General features: G+C 36.7%; 1 protein-coding gene across 1 annotated transcript; it reads right to left on the bottom strand.

Moving 5' to 3' along the window:
- Window positions 1–11,431, bottom strand: LOC113113207 (collagen alpha-1(IX) chain-like). Its single transcript, XM_026279377.1, has 12 exons — window positions 11,366–11,431; window positions 10,990–11,043; window positions 10,710–10,763; window positions 10,111–10,166; window positions 9,715–9,913; window positions 6,183–6,254; window positions 4,526–4,674; window positions 4,327–4,333; window positions 3,258–3,312; window positions 1,529–1,717; window positions 804–849; window positions 1–187 (listed from the first exon to the last, which is right to left on the bottom strand). The coding sequence occupies exons 1-12, from the start codon at window positions 11,429–11,431 to the stop codon at window positions 184–186; spliced, it is 951 nt and encodes a 316-aa protein (XP_026135162.1). The 3' UTR covers window positions 1–183.
- Between the last annotated feature and the right edge of the window lie 10,493 nt (window positions 11,432–21,924).

Here is a 21,924-nt window from a genome sequence, read left to right as displayed (position 1 = left end):
TCATGCTAGAGTCTTTGAGGGACTGGTGGGCAGCACCTGCGCTCCGATTACAGGCTGAAGGATCACAGTAACCGGGTGGTCCGGCTGACCCAGGAGGTCCAGGAACACCTGGTTGACCCGGGGACACCAGGTGGACCCCATTCTCCATCACGCCCATCTTGACCATATTCTGGTTTTCCAGGTTCACCTGCAAAACAGAAGAAGGTCAGTCATCTCTAATTTTTTATTGCAAAATGCCAAAGCTTAAGGTCATTCTCATTTGCATTTCCACAAGGACAAAAACCATGGAGTCAAGGAAGGCAAATAACCAATTTTTATGTTGTTTTTACATTACATATGGCCTGTAAACTTGTTTCATCCTGTGGTGGAAGCAAGCTTTCATAGAATTAAATGGTTGAAAATATAAACCTGAAAAAAAATGTATGACACCAGCAGATCTGTCTGTTACAATTAGAGCACTAAGTAACAACTGCAAGAAATCCCATTTAAACAGACAGCTTCATTCGACTGACAGTAAGCGTCAGTGACAGATATAGAAAGACAACAGAAGGCTTCATATACCTCCAATTCATCAGACATCTGACAGCTTCATTTAACACCAATTTAACTTTGTTCTCAGAAGTCTATTAACAGGATGGAGCTAAATATATCTCCAGTATCATTTTAGAAATTAATTGAGTTATTTCAGAATGAATTGGTTTGCAGATGATATTATTTTAAACCCCTTCCATTTATGCATTTTTTTTTTTTTTTTTTTTTTTTTGACAAGAGGAAGTAGGACATGAGATTGAGTCAGAACGCACCTGGTAGTCCAGGAGGTCCCGACAGGTCCCCTGTCTCCCATCTCACCTGTAACACACACTAGTTCAAATACTGCCATGACCGTGTCTTTACACACATGACTCTAGTTCAGAGGTTCCCAAATTTTTTGTCAGCAGACCGTTAAGTAAAATATTTACTTGAAGTACACCGAGATTTTTTTGCATGTTCTCAGTAGCATTAGGTAACTTAAACAAAAACAAAATCTAAACCTAAAAAAATAAATAAACAAAACTCCTTTTCATGTTTTTCTAAATAATACTTGCAGCTAGCTACATTTCTCAGAATTGAGTTTAACTTGATATACTAAACTGACAAACTAAAACAAATTTAATAAAAAATTACATGTAAAAAATTTAAATGAACCGATGACAAATCACAATAAAATTACTAGAACTTTAACTGGTACTAAAATGATAATGGAAAGTCTAAAAATAAACACTGATTCAAAATATTAATAAAAACTATATTAGTTTTTCAATGATACTAAAATAACACTTATGATGGTTAAATGTCAAATTAAAAAAAAAATATTTAATCCTGTTTATTTAGTTTTATCTTAAATTCATTTAAAATTTACATTCAATTTAATTATTCACTTTTTATCAACCCATAAACTCCTATTTGGGAAACCATGCTCTAGTTGTTGTTCAAAGACCAAAAAAGATCCTGTTAAGCAGTTTGAACTCATAGTCCTATATTAACTCACCTTTCGGCCCCTTGAGACCAATAAGACCCGGAGGCCCTTTGAGTCCCGGGAGCCCTCTAGCACCAGCATGCCCAGGAAAGACACTGTAACCTTGGGGTCCAGAAGGACCAGGGGGACCGGGTCTGCCTGGCAGTCCGACCGCGCCAGACTCTGGTCTCCTCAGACTGGCAGCCGGTTGGGCCAACTGCTCTAAAATGGCAAAGACCAAAGGCACTAATGAGTGTAAATGGTCCACTGCTATTTATCCACTGATTTTGCAGTTGCACTCATTAATTAATGAGTGCATCTAACACTGCACACTGACTGCTTTGTGTTTTGTCTATTGTGTTTCTATACTAGTGTTAGGGTGCCTCCTTGAGGATGATACATCTTCCTGCTCTGTCCTCACATGTTTCCTTCACTGTATTGTCCACTTATACTTAAAGTTGCAATGAAACGGAGATAGCAACAGACCTTTTCTGCCATATTATGATGCACATTTGAGAGGTTCTATGCATCAGTTACTAATTGGGTTTCAAGATGTGGGTGTTGCTCTCAAAAATGAGGCAGATGAATGTGAGGTTAGAGGGGTGAAGTTTAAGTGGATTAAATGATTGGAGAAGTCTTGGATGCATCACCAGAGAGAAGTCTGATGTTTCACTGGAATATCCTGTTATGATATTATAAGAAATCATGTACAGATGAATTGTTCAAAATAAGATATTTAAAATGCATTTCAAAAATAGACTCCAATGCACTGAAAACAACCGTTTTTCTGTCACTAGTACAAAGCACATGACTATGCCTTATTGATGGTTAAAGTTGTGCACACCTTGTTACACACCTTCCGTCTTGCAATTCAAGCTAAAATGTGTATCTTCTTGTATGCCACTTTGGATAAATGCTAAATGTGTAGATCTGTCAGGCCTGGTGGAATTCTAAAGAAGCCACATCTCTGACTCTTAAATGCACATTCTGTAAGTTTTGGATGTAAAATAAGACCCTAGACTAATTTAATATTTTTATAGCTCTGATATTTTTATGTGAATATGCAGATCATTCAAAAAAGGGTTGCAGAATGCTGTTAAAGCCAATTCCTTTCATTTGTCCTCATTCATCCTCTTAATAGTATTCTTGTACGTTTTCAATTTGCAATGGGAAATTGAGCATTACAGAACAGCATTGCTGCTGTTTTTAAAACTTCCTTTTCCATTGTGTGATGGGATAAAAGTGCAGACCGATTTATTCCTGATGTAAAGAATCCAACCCCTGAGCCATTGAGCAAGTGAATTTCAACTTTCAGTCGGAAAACGTCCTGAAATTGTATGCAGCACGATGCTTGACTGAGCTTTTTCAGAGAAGGTTTGGTGGAGGAAAGCAGAGGCGGAAGGAGGAAACTCATCACTATGAGGCAAAAGTGCAGATCAACTAAAACGAACATGAATTTTTCAGTGAAATGTGAATGAAAAAGTCATGAGGGTATCGGCAACATGCGCTCGATAGGGCTTAGAGAGAGGCAGAATGAATGGCTAACTTTCTCTGCTCATCAGAGTAGAATCAAAAAGATTCTTTGAAACAAAACACCAATTTTTCCTTCCTTTCATCCCACTCCTTCCGTCAGTGGTCCGTGCTTGTGTTCTCCTGCCTGGAAAGTTCTGATGCAATGGTGGCAAAAGAGTGGCTCTGCATGCATAAAAGGGAAATTACGTTTAATTCTGAAATGCTTAAAAGTCTTTGCTTCCAGACTCACCTTGCATAACACATATGCACACTTGTCTGATGTGTTGATCACTTGGTTCTTTACCCTGTGAACACAGGAGGAGTTATTTGGAAGAAAATCACACAATCATGTGACTGTTCATTTCATCTCATTTCAAACCACTAATCTGCTTTACCTCAGAAAATATCTAACAAAAACATTGGAATTGGATGCAAGTGTTCTTAAAAGCTGCAGAATGTTTCAGTTTTTTTTCCTTGATGTTCTTTTCCAAACAAAATGAGTGTGTGCAACAAAACGCAGACAACTATGGGGTTTCCGAACATTTTGGCAATTGAATTTTCAGTTTCTAGTTCTTGTTCAGTTTCCTAGTATTCATGATTATTGGATAAGGATGAAAAAAAATTCATTTTTTAGCCAATTAAGTATATATTGATTCAAGCATAACTGAAAAAATGTATAGTCACTATAGACACCTACAAGACTGGAAATTAGTTTTAAATTTTACATTATTTAATGGTTTTCAATGTCCATAGGAGCGCTCAATAGGTTCAAAATAATATTTTCTCTAGTTTTGATGTCACAGTGTGGACACGTGAATAATACAGAATAATTGGGAAAAAATGTATGACGTTGTTTAATGCTGATAGTTAACAAAAATCTGCTAATTTTAAAAGCATTTAAATGCATTGAATAAGTTGACAGAATATCAATAAATAGCTATAAATATATAGCAATATAAACCACTACCGTTCAAAAGTTTGGGGTCTGTAAGAATTTATTATTCATTTATTCATTTATCTATTTATTTATATTATCTTATGCTCACCAAGGCTGCATTTATATCTAATATATCAAATATACAGTATAAAATAGTCAAATGTTTTACTACAATCTGGCTAAAATATTCAGAGTTCTTTGATGAATACAAATGTACATAAACATTTATTTATTTGAAATACATTTTTGATAGTATTATAAATGTCTTTACTGTCACTTTGGATCAATTTAAGGCATTATTGCTAAATAACAATATATATATATATATATATATATATATATATATATATATATATATATATATATATATATATATAAATACCCTTGAACTGTGTACATGCAAAGCAACATCATGTGCAACAAAACAATGAAAACTACCAAGAAAATGGTCTTAAAAAGCAGATAGAACATTGATAATGCATATTTACATGTGAAGGGAAATTTGTGTCCGTCTTTTTTAATAACCTTGCTCCTGAAGTGTTAGTGTTAATCAGTCTCTCTTTCAAAGGTTGGTAACATACCGCTGGTCCCACGAGGGTGCCACGAGGTCCTGGAGCTCCTCTGTTCCCCTGCATGCCACGTGGTCCAGGACTACCAGGAGGCCCTCAATGCCAGGCTGGCCACGGGCACCCTCTGGTCCTCTGTTACCCGGATCCCCCTGGTTACCTCCCTGAAAACCAACCAGAGACATTAGTATACAAATAGATGTAACACTAGCATCTTCATACAGTAAATCATCACAATATAGCATTTAATTGTCATATCTATGGACTAGTGTGAGCTGAGATAAAGCCAAAGAAAACTCTTCATGGATTATCTAAAATCAGAGCCAAGTGCCGAATAGACAGTACTCAAAAATATTCATAAAAGAATACTGATCCAAAACTCACTTCTCCTTTTGCTCCAGGTTGGCCAGGGTCACCCTAAGTACAGAAACAACTTGAGATTTACAGTGCACTACAATATCTCAAAACTCAGTGTACATTAGCATGCTGTATTCATATGATTTTCAGCTCAGTATTTGAGAGCTACTCACAACATCTCCCTTGTCTCGGCACCTTGAGCTCCCTACAATAAAACGCATCACTGTGAGGGATATCATTTCATAGATGTCTATGTTCTGTTATCTGTGGAGTTCTGTTACTGTAAGACTTTGAGAATGGATTGTTTTGGTGATAAAATGTAATTGGACGAGCTGCATTCACTGCCTACAGGAACCACATCACTTGGTGAGAGAATTGGTTTGTGATTTTTATTCTTAATAAATCATTATATAGATGTATACTGTATTTAATTCTACATGCAATAAACCATTTGATTTTGTCTGTTACAGTCATTTTAATGTGTTTTAAAGGGTTTGGCGCCCTTTGACTATAGTAACAGCCCTTTATCACAGGTCATATTTTTGTTATTTTTGATTTGGTTACCCTGATAAATAATGTTCAATTAAAAACTTGAATAAACTTATTTAAATACATGTATACATTCGTTTTCTGCATTCATTTTAAAAGTATCTGGGGTAGTTTAGTTTTGCAGTGCTGTATCTGATGAGAATGTGAATCATGCTCTTACCTGTTCTCCCTTTGGTCCAGGTTCTCCTGCTTCACCCGGTGTAATATCCCATTCAGAAATTCATTCCCATGAATGTTTACCAGTAAGCATGTGTTTGAAGAGTTCACTATAACAACAGTTGCTCAATATTGAACACTCAGAATTTAGCTCTGTCTATAAATCCCACATCTGTTTGAGGTTCTTTTTTCAAATGCATTAAGGAAAACATTGAATCTAAAATGGACCATTGTACTTTCAAAGCTTTTTAAACTTTAAAACACCAATGGAAGCACATAATAATTGCAGTGCTTTAAATGCTAGAAAAGTGGAACCCTCAATGTCTAATTAAGTAGGAACAGTGAATATAAAGAGGTTAGCTATTTTTTAAATAGCTGCAGATGACTTTTTGCTATAGTTACAGGGATGCTGATGTAGCAGATCTCCATGTACACTTTAATAAAATATAGAATTAAGTATAAAAGCACCAATCAAAATTCCTGACTTCAATTTCCAGAGGGTGCACAGGTTTTATCAATTCACCAGGGAACAAAAACAAAAGTAGGAAATTCTGAGATATTTGGCATAAAAAAATATATATCTGAATATGCTGGGCAGAGATATCTTCACCCTATCTCCTTTTATTCCTGACAGGCCTGGTGGTCCTGGAAGTCCAAGAAAGCCCAAGTCACCTTTAGGACCCTGAAAAGACAATCAATGTAAGATGACACACAGTCAGAGTCTGGGATTTACTGTCAAATTCTAGTAGATGTCTTTTTAGATTCCTTCCTGTCTCACTGCGGGATTTCCAAACAGATGGGAAAAGTTCAAAACCTTTGTCAATAAAGAGAAAAGACTGCAGAATCCTTTAGTTCCCCTGCAAAAACACTCTCATGCCTTTTTAAAAAGAGAATGCAGTCTGAGAAAATGCTGATAAATTTGGTATGTCAATGTACATCAGTGTTTTCTACAATGCTGATTTAATCTACAGTTCCATACTTATATATTCCAACCCTATATATTTTAACTGAAATTCACTCTTAAACTGAGGCATTTAATTGATGCATTTATTTTTTTATTTATTTTTCTTTATTCTACAGTTTTGCGTTTCAGAGTTTTGTGATTGCAAATGGTATTGTACTATCAGTCAATTGATCAAACAATCAATAAATAAATTAATTTTATAAGTTAAATTAATTAATAAGTTAAATTTATTCCTTAATTATTTTATTTTATTTTTACTTGGTCTTGAAAAGTCTGGAATTTTCCTTCATAAAACCTACTGAAACCCGTATATTTTTAATTTAAATAAAATTATAATGTTGCAATTTATTCACAATACTTCCATAATATATTCATGTTTAAAGGTGAGTGTTTGTGTGTTTAGATAAGTGTGTGCTCATGGGAATGGCAGGGGAACAGAGGGCTGTTTGAGAGACACTGCTGTGAGACAGTTCACTCTTTACTATGAAAACAGTGAGGTGAGATCCCATTCAAGAGAGAGACCGCTGGCTCCAGTCTCTTCCACACTTTCCAGCAGTGTCTGCATTTCAAAACTATGTATATCTGCCTTGTTAGACCCTCAAATTACCACAATATAAAGTAACAAATTACCCTAAAAGACTATCAGTGAAAAGTTTTTGAATTCACTGTGCACCAGATGGTCTAAATAAGTAAAAGCGATCAAGCTCAGTGGATGTCAAAATGACTTGTTTTCTCTTCGAACACTGGGATAATAGAATTATTCAAACGTAGTGCTGCCTATGACTTGTTTTGAACTTTGGGTTCGCTGCCAGCTTATAGGAAAGAAAAACTGAGACCTCTTTGTAGTTTCTCCAACACAGCACAAAATCACTTTCTCTTCAGTATGTTTGCCTCATTTTCCAGTAACTAAATATCTAAACATCCTTAAAAAGAGATTTTCTTGTCAAGCTAAACTAAGTTAAGAACTAAGTAAAGATTTTTCCCCCTTTAAAATAGATAAATGAATACATGATGTAAATAAAGAAATAAATATATGAAAGTCTTTAATTAAAAAAATAAATAGTACTATTTCACTTGTATTTCAGCGAATTGCAGTCAAAATGAATTTGTTTTAAGGATGTTATTATATTTGTTCTGGACAAAGGACAGACAACTCTAATTAAGATCAGTTATTTTTGCAGTGTAGACCAAATGGAGAACAAATGAATTAAAATTAAACCTGAAGTTTGCTGCTTCTTGGATATTTCTGCACATAAAATCTTCAATTTCAATTTGAAAGCAAACATTTCTCATTATACTCTTCCAGGAGCAAATAATCTGAACTACACTATCGTATAGCTAGCCAACATTTGTTATAATTTTTTCTGTCTATTTATATGTCTTTTTTTCTCTACAGGCAAAGGTTTTTACTTTGTTCATTAATTTGCATGATGAAAGTATGGCAGATGCTTGCTTTGATATCACAGCTATATCATTATTCAGATTATGCACTTCCTCTGGCCCAGGTGGCCCTTGCTCTCCCTGTTCTCCCTAAGCACAAGGAAACCATTATAATTTGCCAAGGAAATATTCCTTGGTAAGTAAAGGAATATTTATTTACCAAATCCAGCCTGTCTATTAGACGTATACTGCTTTGTGTACTTACAATGGGCCAATGGGCCCGACTTCTCCTTGTTCTCCACGCTCACCCTGAACAGAGACATTTACTATCTGTTCCTGCACAATAATTACAGACCTGTAATTAGCGATTGGGTGGCTTACCTAACGATTTACCTGCAGATCCCATAGTACCAATGAGGCCTGATTGTCCATTATTACCGATGAGAAAAATTAATAATAATTGATATATATATATATATATATATATATATATATATATATATATATATATATATATATATATATATATATATATATATATATATATACGCACACACACACACACACACACATTTAGAATTTGCCTTAAAATCTATATTCTTAGTAACAGTAATTTTTTTATAAAAAAAAGGGGGGTTTTAATTATACAATAACACTGTAAAATGTAGTCTTTTTTTGCTTCAAATTTTTAGACCGTACATTATAATAATGTGATGCCTAAATTCACTAGCAACTGATTGATTTGATTGATTGAATTTATTTAGTCAAAATAGTATAGATTTGAATATTGGCCATTTTTATTTATCAGCCATAACATTAAAATAATGGGAATATGTATCAGCCAGAATGTCAATGTTGGCAAAATGCTAAAACCAACCGACATGGTTAGATAGTTACTTAGTCTATGAATAGCAATAGGCCTTTCAGCTTTATAAGTCAGTGGATCTGAAACATATGGAAAATGATGTTTGCTTCACTGTCCTGATAAAAGCTTTTGTCAGATCAGGGTGAGAAAAAAATGTGATGACTTTGCACCGAAGACAGATAAATTCAGCAACATCTCTCACCTTCTCTCCAGCTTCACCTTTTGGACCCGGGCTTCCCGGTTAACCCTGCAGATATGGAAGAGAAAGTCACTAAATATCAAAATGCAGTTGCTTTAAAGCTACGTCTCCTGAAGGAAGTAAAATGCCTTCTCTTTGTTCTATAAGATCAAAGTCAAATCCAAGGGGTGGATCTAAACCCTCTCAAAATGAATGACGATGTGAATTAGTCATGAGGGGCTGACATCATGCTCGATAAAGTCAGAGGTATTTTATAATCTTGCCCCTGCCATGGAATAGAGAAGACACAACATGCACAAATTTGAAATTGAAATAAATTATTGACATTTTTATGCTCTGCTATTGTGAGCTATCGGCTTAACAAATTTAAAGTAGACAGGTTGAACATAATATTGTAACAAAAGGTTCGAATTCAGCAATGCATGTCTGATGAGGATCAAATGAAAGTGACTCGTGGTGCTAGATCTTGTAGAAAGAAGCTGAGAGTTAGGATACAAACGCGTTTAAATGTGTTTGTTAATGTTCTTATGCTTTCGAAAGAAGTCACTGACAGCATGCTAACCAAGGCTGCATTTATTTGATCAACAACAAAAAAAAACCTTCCCCAAACCGTTCAATATTAGCTTCAGGTATTTGAACTTTCTTATTCTCTGAAAAAGATTTTTGACCTTCTTTACAGTCGATATGGCAGTTCCTATATTGAATGGATTTTTTGTTTTATCATTAAGACTTACAGGGAGTAATTGAAGGCCAGCTTCCCCGGGGCTTCCAGGTTTTCCGGCGGCACCCTGTAAAAGGTAAAAAAAATAAAACTCATTTACCACTGTCACACTTTTTACATGGCCATGGTTGAATAACGAAAGCCAGAATCTGCTGTAACTTGGCACCTGGCATGCCAGGGATTCCCTCACGTCCATCCACACCTGGCAACCCCTGGAAAAAGACACAGATTGGTGCTGTTTGGATGCTTACAAACGCCTTTAAGCAAATTATTTTATCTGCCCTAACAAAAAAGTACCACAAATTACCATACTGCAATGTTTTTCATGTTATTACCATCATCACTGCACCACCAGGGTACCAGAAGCATTTTCATTAAAGGAAGTGAAAGTTAATGGTAAACCACATACACTGCCTCCCTCTTCGGCCCTGGAAGACCAGTATTGCCTCTCAGCCCTTGAGGTCCCTGCAGAAAGAGATAAATTCATTACAATCAGAATCAGATGTACTTTATCACCCTTAGCATGAAATTATGTTCCTGGAACAACATTGTTTAGTTGTTTGAATGTTGTTCCAGGACTAATCCTGTCCTATACGGCTAAATCCCATTTAAAAGTGAAAAAAGTGACATGGCATACAGCCAAGTATGGTGACCAATACTCAGAATTCATGCTCTGCATTTAACACATCTAAAGTGCACACACACAGCAGTGAACACACGCAAACTGTGAACACACACCCGGAGCAGTGGGCAGCCATTTATGCTCCGGCGCCCGGGGAGCAGTTGGGGGTTCAGTGCCTTACTCAAGTGCACCTCATTCATGGTATTGCCGGCCCAAGACTCGAACCCACAACCTTTGGGTTAGGAGTCAAACTCTCTTACCACTAGGACCCAACTTCCCCCAGGATCCAGGTTATAATGGGCAACTTCTCACAGGCTAATTTAATAATCAAAAAAACGTATACTGTGTGTAATGTTTTTGTCATAATGATGGTTGTTGTAGTGTACCTGTTCACCTTTATGGCCAGTTTCTCCCATTCCTCCTCTTTGGCCTCGATCCCCCTCAGATAAAAAAAAAAAAAAACTCATCTCAGATATCTGCTAATATTGATTTGTTGATATACACCCAAGGCTCAGGACATCAACTTCTAGTCATGCCCACTTCTGAAACAGACTGTCTCCAAAGCCTTCAACTGTGATAGAGTGGCTTTCCAGTTTCAGGATTATTTACAGCTTTAGATTAGATTGGTTTTCGTTTGAAGAAGATAGATGAAGTAAAAGAACTTACTATCGCCCCTGCAACACCCTGAGAGCCTGGGTCTCCGTCAACACCTCGAGTCCCCTGTAAAAAAAATAACATATTGTTTTCAGATTTTTTTTTCTTTCATAATACACTTTATTTTATTATTAATTAGTAACATTCTGATTCTTTAAACAGTAGTTGTATGCCTTTTAGTTTATATAAATGCATTTACAATATAGTCTTCCTCTTCCATGAAAATGGAAAAAAATATTGAATTCTCAATTTGTATTCAGGGGTGTATAGAAATATTTGTCCAATCAAATGCTGTCTAGAATGAGAATGTCCCTCCCCCTGAAACTACATGTTTTTACAACATTATGAAATAAACCAAACAACATCACATTTCAGTCAACAATCTTACAGTTTTTCCTTTGGTACCAATCATACCAGTGGCACCTCGAATTCCCTGTGGACCCTGAGAGCACATCAGTAAAACAAGGCTTTAAGACTAGATCTAGATATAGTCACTGATTTAATTCAGATAGATAGATAGATAGATAGATTTTTAAAATGGGATGGCATCCTAAACTGATCAAAACACATCTTGCTTTTAGCGTAATGCTGAAAAATTTACAGCAAAATTAAGATTTAGGTAAATGATGTGCTGATTCTGTGCCAAGCGTCTTGAGGACAGTATAGCAAGCATCCCCGTGTAAATTAAATGTCACCACACTAACTTATTATTACCACACTCAAATCCCTCATTATTCTTCATGCACCGGTGGACTGTAATTCTAATGCAGAACTTTAATAGACAGCATTTAAATACATCCTGTACTTTAATTCAGCCCGAGCGTCAGTGCTTAATTATAAATGAAGCTCTTTAATGATCTCAAAAATGTCACAGCTGGAGAAAAAAAGGTCTCAAACACAATATTTCTCATTACAACAGACCTATTTTAATTCAGATTCAGATTCACTCTGCAGAACCTCATGACACATGCTGACCTCAAACACACATTAACACACACACACGTAGACAAACCCAAGATGCCTCTGGTCACTGTACATTTATCACTTAATGCACTTAATGTCCAAATAATGCACGGTTGAATTAACTGAAAAAAACAAATTGTGAAATGTTGGCCACTTCATGCACACAAATGACATACTGGAGGGCAGTAGCACCTCACTGCAGAACACAAGATCCGGGGGGCGTGGTTGGTTCCACATCTAGGGGGTGGAGATTGGTAGGTTTAAGAGTGGATATGGGTGGGTTTAGGGATCAGAAGGTGGAGAAGGGGAAGGTTTAGGTATAAATAAGGTGGGGGGAGATGGATCTGGATCTTGTGTTATTCAGTGAGGACCAGTGCTTTAAGTGGGCCGGTACGCACTGGTACTCAGTACCGCCACTTCCAAATATAGCTTTTGAGCGTACCGCCACCTCTCCGTGCGCACAGAACGGGCTTTTAACGTAACGGTACGTTCATTTGGACATCTGTTTTAATAGAGGTTTTAATCCTTTGCCTTCGCTGCCGCTTTTCAGGGCGCTCTCTTCACAGTGCACGCTTCCTAAATCTTCCTAGTTCGGAGTATGGAGCATGAATCATTTGAACCAGTTTGGGAGTTCGGAGCAGGATCGCGAATCATTTGAGTCAGTTTGGGGATCGCAAATCATTTGAATCAATTCGGGAGTTCGGAGTGGCTTCGCGGATCATTTGAACAAATTCGAGAGTTCGTAAAGGGTTCGCGAATCATTTGAATCAGTTCGGTAGTTCGTAGCGGATTTGTGAATCATTTGAGTCAGTTTGGGAGTTCAAAGGGGGTTCGTGAATCATTTGAATCAGTTCGGGAGTTCAAAGCGGATTCGCGAATCATTTGAGTAAGTTTGGGGAACGCGAATCATTTGAATCAGTTCGGGAGTTCAAAGCAGGTTCACGAATCATTTGAGTCAGTTTGGGGATCGCAAATCATTTGAATCAGTTCGTGAGTTCGTAGCGGGTTCGCGAATCATTTGAGTCAGTTTGGGAGTTCAAAGCGGGTTCGCGAATCATTTGAGTCATTTTGGGGATCGCGAATTATTTGAATCAGTTCGGGAGTTCGGAGCGTGATTCATTTGAGTCAGTTCGGGAGTTCGAAGCTGGTTCGCGAATCATTTGAGTCAGTTTGGAAGTTTGAATGCAGTAATGCAGTAGCTCTTTCTAAGGGTATTTTTTCAAAATCCTTTTTTACATTTTTTTGTGGCTATAATAGAGTACCGGCACCTCTTTTGGGCCACTTAAAGCACTGGTGAGGACCATCTCCTGGAAGGGGTAGGCTATCAAACTCTGATGTTGGATGACAAAATAACCTTATAAAAATTAATATACTAGACAGTTAAGTACAAAGTGCATAGAATAGCTGTATAGTGCATAATTTAGGACAGAGCTTAATATATTTATGTGTGTGTGTGTGCAGAAGTGTTTGTGTGTAAATACATATGTGTATACTGTTCTGAAAATCACACTGCTGCACAATTACTGTAAGGAAAATCACATAAAGCCATAGAATAACAGACCACGTGAAGTGCTGTGTTTGAACACCGGTGAGTTTAACAGGATCTGATGATTCTGACTTGGCTGCACAGATCAGTGAGCACACAGACAAGATTAGGAACTAGTGGTCATGTGAAAATACTTATAATTCCCTCTGTAAGGCCAGTCAGTACACTGATTTGAGCTCTGGTCCCTACTGAAGCAGAAAACTGAGAAGCTCATTAGTCGCTCACCTTTTGTCCTGGGGGGCCATCGAGGCCGAATTCTCCTATGGGGCCAGTCAATCCCTAAAGAACATGGAGGGGAAATGTTACATTATTACCTCTTACAATAACAAACGATGGAGGACTGTAACTGAAAAGGATGTTTAAAGGCAGGGTTTGTTGCATGAAACTAAGCTGAAGTTTCAAACATTTAACCAATCAATGACTACTCAACAATTAGCCACAGAATTTGATGCCAAAACAAAATAATCTGTCATTTCACAGGGAATCCTCTTTAATTAAAGCTGCGGTAGGTAACTTTTGACGCTCTAGCAGTTAATAAACAGAACTGCTTGCGTCTTGTGGAAGAACATCGTAGCCAGGGGCGGAGCCAAAAGATGCAAACATTCGGGGCTTAGCCCAAACCTAGGGGGCTGCAGGGGTGTACTCCGCAGGGGAGATTTTTTTTCCCACGTTTATGTCAGCTAAATGCACTATTTTTCAGGCTGTTTGAGATAACAGAATGCCTAAAAATCTATACACTATCTGGGAAAATGATGGTTGCTTCTTGGATATTTCTGCAACAAAAAAAATATTCACCCAGTAGAGCCTACAAACTATTTTGTATTTAATTGTTCTCCAGCTATATTTCTCAATTAATCTATCTTCTTATCCCACTAATGTGCCGAGAACAGTTGTAAAACATGCCCTGAAATAACTTAGCATTTGATACATTGGGATATATTGCTTTTGAATCTCTCTCTGGCCGGTGAGGTTTGCTGTTACGAGTTCCTTTTAAAAAAAATTGTTATGTCCATAATGCTAATTTCAGGCGGTTAGTCAGTGAGCTCGCTACGACGGCGGTGAAATAAAAAGCCCACCAGCCCCTAATGACAACGACGAAGAAGATGATTTATATTCTTCTTCGTTAGTTTTTATCGGCAGTTGGCAAACAAGCGAAGTGATGCGTGATGCTTTACCGTCCGCCACAACGCACAGTAATAGAGCTTTTGTTTCTTTTTTTTTCCGCTCCAGTCTGAGAGACTGAGAGGAAATGAAACAAAGTTGAAGTTATTTTAAAAAAGCTAAAAGATTCGGGGCTTTTGACAAAACATTCGGGGCTTAAGCCCCATTAGCCACCCCCCCGCTCCGCCCCTGATCGTAGCCGGAACTACTTCTCTCTGTTTATGTCTATGAAGAATCACAAAGGTACTGGGTTACTCCGCCGCGGTACCCCCGAAGCAATCTAAAATAGTCCGAATATAAACACTTATTATAGGTGCACCCTAGTGATTCAGGACAAGCTAAAAACATGATTTGGAAAATGGATTCATGGTGTCCTCGCTTATTATATACATTTTTCTACATTTTGAACACAAACAAAGTTACGGACCGCAGCTCTGATTGGTTATTTTTTACCAGGAGCGATGGAGTTTCTGCAAATGGCAATAGGACACTGGGAGGAGCCAGAGGAGCTTGATTTTTTCACAGATTATCTGTCTCATATTCTACTGTCAGGACATAATGACAGGTTTAACAAATATGTAAAAAAATATATATTTACAAAAGTTACCTACTGCAGCTTTAAGTCTAGGCTTCGGGTATCTGTGCTTAAACAAAAACCCTTTTCCTGTGTTCTTTGCTCCAGTCTGGAATGAGAAATTCCTGACATTTTTGACCCATCTAAGAGTGCCGACCACCACTGACTGAACTCTGTGAAACTGAGGTTTGCTTTCCCATATAAAAGAGAATCCAGAAGATGTTTTTAATGCGTTTCCTTACATCAGCTCCAGGTGATCCAGCAAGGCCAGCAGAACCAGGTTTTCCAGGGTCCCCATCAGGGCTCTTCAGTAGAAATAACAATATGTAATATGCAACAAATTCCTATATAGCAAGTTATAATCTTAATGTATGACACACTGATAATTACAGCCGAACGTCTCTCCCCCTGCAAGAAAAACATACTTTTAACTCTTCTGTAATGCATAATGGTTTGGTCATTGAATTGTTTTATATTTTAATTTATGTTCAGATTTTAAAAAATCAACTCACATCAATGCCGTCTATTCCAGGCCCACCCTCGGAGGACCAGGAGGGCCGGCTTCAGCCCTCTGTTCAAAAATAGAAACTACACAATGCTCTCCTATAGTAAGTTCATATGTATATGTTTATAGATGCATTAATACAAAGCTTGTGTAATATGAAAACTAAAATGATCCCTCGGGTAAAAATATACAACAAATCATTCATGCAAAAAAAGCACTTGAATGCTACAGGTGTGCACATACAAGATATGGACCATACAGATGGATTCAAAATTGCAGTGCAGCCTATAATATCTCACAGAATTTTGATTATGTTTAAGAATGCAAAGTTTATTTTTCTTTACATATGCTGAAAATGTAAGCGCTCACCTGAAACTCTGCCTCAGATATCTAAAAGGAAAAGAACAAAGAAGAGGTTGCATTTTCCTGTGCGGTGCAGATGACAGATATCTCCAGCAAAATCAGTAAAAAGGGCCCGCGCACACCAGCAGCGCGAGCCATGCCTTCCCAAAGACACTAAAGCCCCTCCTTTCTGGGATCAGTTGGATTGACGGACCCCCCTACCAAGAAACCCAACTAAATCCCCTGAACACAAGGGAGACCTTAACCACAGAGCCCTCAAACATACGCATGAGGTGGTTTGTTCTGGGTCTGTGATTGGAGGACAGTAGAACAGTTAGAGGTGGAGTCCGGTAGACTTTCGAACAGATGGCGGGAAATATTACTAGACTGTGACATTTGACCTCTGTAAACAAACACTACACTCTTAAAATTAAAAGTTCGTTATGATGCCATAGATGCCTTTTTGTCTAAATGGCTCCTTAAAGAATCTTTAACATCTGAAGAACCTTTCTGTTTCACAAAAGGTTCTTTGTGGCGAAAGAAGTTTCTTCAGATTATTAAAAGGTAAGAAACAAATGGTTCTTTGTGAAACCAGAGATGGTTCTTCTACTGCATCGCTATGAAGAACCTTTTGAAGCACCTTTATTTTTAAGAGTGTAATTGGTCTTTTGGAGACAAAGTGAGAATGCTGGAAATAGTAGAGCTGTACCATTAGATGCAGTTTTTGAAGTTTGGACTTTTAGTTTCTTAGATTAAAATTGTGATGTTAGACATGTCTCACCTCCCTCTTTGCAGGAAGGTCACCGCATGTGTCTCTCTGTGGGATGTTTAAGTCACAGTGGATCAGCATTGACTGCAGCTCAAACTGAAACAACAGACCAACAACCATCAAAAAGCATCATGATAATGTGTGCCTGTGGGGTGTATTGAATTGTTTATCATTATATTCAAAAATGTTCAAAAAGAGATTGATTAGTTTTTTCTTGTTTAAGAATGAGCTTTTTTATGTTGCACTTTTTGTAGTATATTATTTTTGCAGAACAATGAATTTAAATTAGTTTTCTTGTTGATGGTAGTGATAGACTGAGCTCATAATATGTGCATATATCATTTGGTGTCACTTAATTTAAAAAATTATTCAAAAGTTACTGACATAATTACTTAGAGGAAGACACAAACCTCATGTCTGATCGTATAAATTTACACACTAAGACTTTACACTACCGTTCAAAGTTTAGGGTTTTATTTTATTATATTTAGAATGAAATGAATACTTTCATTCAGCAAGAATGTATTAAATTAATAAGAGTTGAGAGTAAAAAACCTATTTAAGATTTCTATTTCACAAATAAATGCTGTTCTCTTGAAGTTTCTGTTGAGCCAAGAATCCTGAAAAAAATTTATCACAGATTAAACAAAAAATATTAAGAAGCACAGCTGTTTTCACTGTTAATAATAATAAGACATGTAAATTAAAATTATTTCTGAATGCCACTGAAAACTGAAGTAATGGCTGCTGAAAATTCAGCTTTATCATCACATCAAATTACTTATTAAAATATATTAAAATATAATTATTCTAACATTTCAAAATAATAATGTTTTTATTGTATTTTAGTTTAAATAAATGCAGCCTTGGTGGAAAAAAATCTTACCAGCCTTAAACTTTTGAATGGTAGAATATATATGGACATATTATGCTTTAATACAAATCTGTAAATAATAACCTATTATGTTTTTACACAAATTAAAAATTAAAAAGCTACATAACTAATTCTCCAAACATTTAGATCAAAATCTATATTTACACAAAAATTGCCCTTAATGATCCTTGATTTTATCGCATTCAGCTTCTGATTAGACTAAAAGACAGATGAGTGCAGATGTTTGGTTTGTGTCTAAATCAACTTTGCAAATGTTATTCCTGCAAGTATTGTTGTGAGTTTTTTATGCAGGTCAGTTGTTGGACTAGAACCTCACTGCTAGAATTCCCACATATCCGCTGAAATGTATTTTGTAAAATCCAAATCTATTTAAATAGACAGTCTGCTGCTGATCCTTTAAACTGCCTCCATACTCACATCTCATAATGACACAAAAACATTGTGACGACAAGAAAAAAGAAAAGAAAAGAAAGTGTACATATAACATGATGTTTTGGACATAGTGTATGTAAGTACTTTTGTTAGTTTTTAATTGCTTTGAGGGGCATTTAAATATCAGGGTACTAAAACAGTAATGACCTTATGGATTAAGATAGAAAAATATGGAATAAGAAATATGTGTAAGAAACAAAATTTTACCGGCACAGCTATTGTTGAATTGTACTTCAGTTTTCCAATAGCCTATGTTTGAATCCATCTAGGTTTACTTCCTCTGGGTGCCAGCTGCTGTGAATCTGTTGCTGTACAGTCTGTTATCAGACTCACACAGCCTTTTTTGACAAGCAATAAAATCTTGTGCCACTGAGAATTGAAGAGGAGTGTTTGGAAAGGGAATAAAGCTGTCTTCCGTTTGTTCTCTTGGGTTCTGTAGGAGAACTCCACAGACAGGGCCTCCCCGTTGAGTCTGACTGCAAGCTGTTCATTTCCATTCAGATCTTGCATTTGCCATAAATTCCAACTCTTATTCAGTGCACTTCCACTTATTCGATAGGTTGCAGAAAATGCTAATTCCTCAGGCAGCCCCATGGGAAACACACAATCTGATCGAAGGATGGAATACCAAGACTCAATTAGACATGATTACAAACAGAAATATTGTCTACACTTATCCTAATGTATGTTACAATACTTAAATGACATAAAAAATATGCCATACTGAACATTATTAGCATAATTTCCGTCTACAAAAAAATATTGTAGTGGTTCTAAGGGTACAGAAATGATATTAGATGGTAGTAACATAAAATTCAGAAACGTACTATGCCACTGATTGATTATAGTGTTTACGTACCATGACACATCTACAAATACTATTTGAAAAATACTTTTGCATTGTTCAAAAACATGGTGTAACCATGGAATTATGTAATATTATAATATTTTTTATTTTGTTACCAATGCATTTAAATAATAATAATAATAACTGCCTATAATTTGGTTTTCTAATTCAGCACCATGGATAGAGGAATTCCATCAGTGACCAGTAGATGTCATCACATGCCAGTAGTACAAGTCATTATCTAGTATTGACCCTGGTTACTGGGTTAGAGATTTACTGACAAGGGAGAGATTGCAAACACTTTGTCTGTATCATTGGAGAAATCATTAAACTCGTTGTTCTCATTCAGGGGCCCATGGACCACTAGGTGGCCTCAGCACACTTCCAAGGGCTTAAAACTAAAGACAACACCAGATGTAAAATAAGCTAACACAACTAAACAGCCGGAATCATTTAATCGGTTGCTTTAGAGAGGCTGTGAACCACTGACTAAACCTTCAGTTTGATGAGACTTACAAGCTTCATATTAAAGGGGTCATATGACGTTGCTAAAAATAACATTATGTTGTGTATTTGGTGTAATGTATTGTGAAAAAAAAAAACATTATTTTCCACATATTATACATTATTGTTGCTTCTTTACATCCCCACCTTTCTGATAAGCGTTTGATTTTAACAAAGCACATTATTCTGAAAAGCGAGGTGTACGCTGATTAGCCAGCTATGTGCTTTGTGATTGGCTGAATACCTCAGGGGTCACTGTAATTTTGCAAAGTGAGACATAAATTTGTGATATTTTAAAAATCCAATGGAAAAAAAAGAATTACCTTAAAAATAGAAACTATCTTTTTATCTTTTGTATCTTTTTGCCAATAGTAGGTAAAAAATATATATATATATCTGGAAAATAAACACTTTTCAATAGTTTACAATCAATTGCTTTAAAAATACAGCAGTTCCTTTGGTAACATCCAGTGTGAACACAACGTCACAGACAGTGCTTTAAGTGAGCCGGTACGCACTGGTACTCAGTACCGCCACTTCCAAATATAGCTCTTGAGCGTACCGCCACCTCTCCGTGCCCACAGAACGGGCTTTTAACGTAACGGTACGTTCATTTGGACATCTGTTTTAATAGAGGTTTTAATCCTTTGCCTTTGCTCTCTTCACAATGCACGCTTCCTAAATCTTCCTAGTTCGGCCCTTACGAAAAAATTAAAAAATTAAACCATGAAAATTAACCATGGTTTTACTACAAATAAAACCAAAAAACCATGGTTTTGCTATATTAACCATAGTTTAACCATGGTATTTGTAGTAAATCTGTGGTTTTACAAATGGCAGTCAATACGCCAAAAAACCATGGGTTACTACAGTTTTACTATAATAAAACCATGGTTATTTTTCGTAAGGGGGACTATGGAGCGTGAATCATTTGAACCAGTTTGGGAGTTCGGAGCAGTATCGCGAATCATTTGAGTCAGTTTGGGGATCGCAAATCATTTGAATCAATTCGGGAGTTCGGAGCATAGGTTCGGAGTGGCTTCGCGGATCATTTGAACAAATTCGAGAGTTCGTATAGGGTTCGCGAATCATTTGAATCAGTTCGGTAGTTCAAAGCGGGTTTGTGAATCATTTGAGTCAGTTTGGGAGTTCAAAGCGGGTTCGTGAATCATTTGAATCAGTTCGGGAGTTCAAAGCGGATTCGCGAATCATTTGAGTAAGTTTGGGGAACGCGAATCATTTGAATCAGTTCGGGAGTTCAAAGCAGGTTCACGAATCATTTGAGTCAGTTTAGGGATCGCAAATCATTTGAATCAGTTCGTGAGTTCGTAGCGGGTTCGCGAATCATTTGAGTCAGTTCGGGAGTTCAAAGCGGGTTCGCGAATCATTTGAGTCATTTTGGGGATCGCGAATTATTTGAATCAGTTCGGGAGTTCGGAGCGTGATTCATTTGAGTCAGTTCGGGAGTTCGAAGCTGGTTCGCGAATCATTTGAGTCAGTTTGGAAGTTTGAATGCAGTAATGCAGTAGCTCTTTCTAATGGTATTTTTTCAAAATCCTTTTTTACATTTTTTTGTGGCTATAATAGAGTACCGGCACCTCTTTTGGGCCACTTAAAGCACTGGTCACAGATGTCAAAGTTGAGGATGGAAAAGCTTCATGTTGGTTAATTTTCACAAATCTCCATCAGATATGTATATAAGACACCACACCACACAAGTGTCCTGTCTTCATCCTGTAATACACGCTTCACTGCACTGACAATAAATTCTGTAAAATAATATACATAATTGATAACTTGAAAAATAGGAGATATGTGCAATAATTTATGACCACAGAAATTAAATTCTAATTTTGTACTGGGATCCCTATTTTGCTCTGGCATCCAAAAAACATATTTTATAGAATGCATAACTGAATGCAAGTTTGTCTGCCCACAACTTTTGTTGGAAATTACCACCACAGACTTAAACAACACAAACTAGGAGGATCACAGTTCAACATGATTTGCTCTGTTTCAGCATTTCAAATTAAACCTGATTGTCTTGAATATGCTTATAGAAATGTCCTTAGAGAGAGAGAGAGAGAGAGAGAGAGAGAGAGAGTCATATGGTAGCACATATGGTGTACCCACAGGCTCCTTAACGAACTTATGACTTTCTGTGGGGACAGTTTTTATGCTTTATGACATTTGCTTCCTTTTTATAGTAGATAAGTAAAATCATCTGTTAAATGACTAAATGTAGATGTAAATCAGACATGTAAATTTAAACCAGATGAACCAGTTGGTGATACTGTAAGTCATTTGAATGGCAGTGGAGCTGCTGTTAAATGTTATCCCCAAGCCTTAAAGTAACACAATAATTTTGTTTGTCCTGTGTGGGAGATTTATAAACAGAAACAAACTCAG

Source organism: Carassius auratus, chromosome 13, assembly GCF_003368295.1.
Source record: "Carassius auratus strain Wakin chromosome 13, ASM336829v1, whole genome shotgun sequence".
In the NCBI taxonomy this organism is placed as follows: domain Eukaryota; kingdom Metazoa; phylum Chordata; class Actinopteri; order Cypriniformes; family Cyprinidae; genus Carassius; species Carassius auratus.
This window is presented reverse-complemented; position numbering and strand designations above follow the sequence as displayed.

Excerpts from the sequence above, each read along its gene's own strand:
- LOC113113207 (XM_026279377.1), bottom strand. The coding sequence starts at position 11,431 with ATGTGCTCTCAGGGTCCACAGGGAATTCGAGGTGCCACTGGTATGATT. Across the intron at positions 11,044-11,365 it reads TTGGTACCAAAGGAAAAACT|GGGACTCGAGGTGTTGACGG; the intron begins GTAAGATTGTTG and ends TTTTTTTTACAG. Across the intron at positions 6,255-9,714 it reads CTGGCCTTCAATTACTCCCT|GGTCCTAAAGGTGACTTGGG; the intron begins GTAAGTCTTAAT and ends TTGTCTTTTCAG.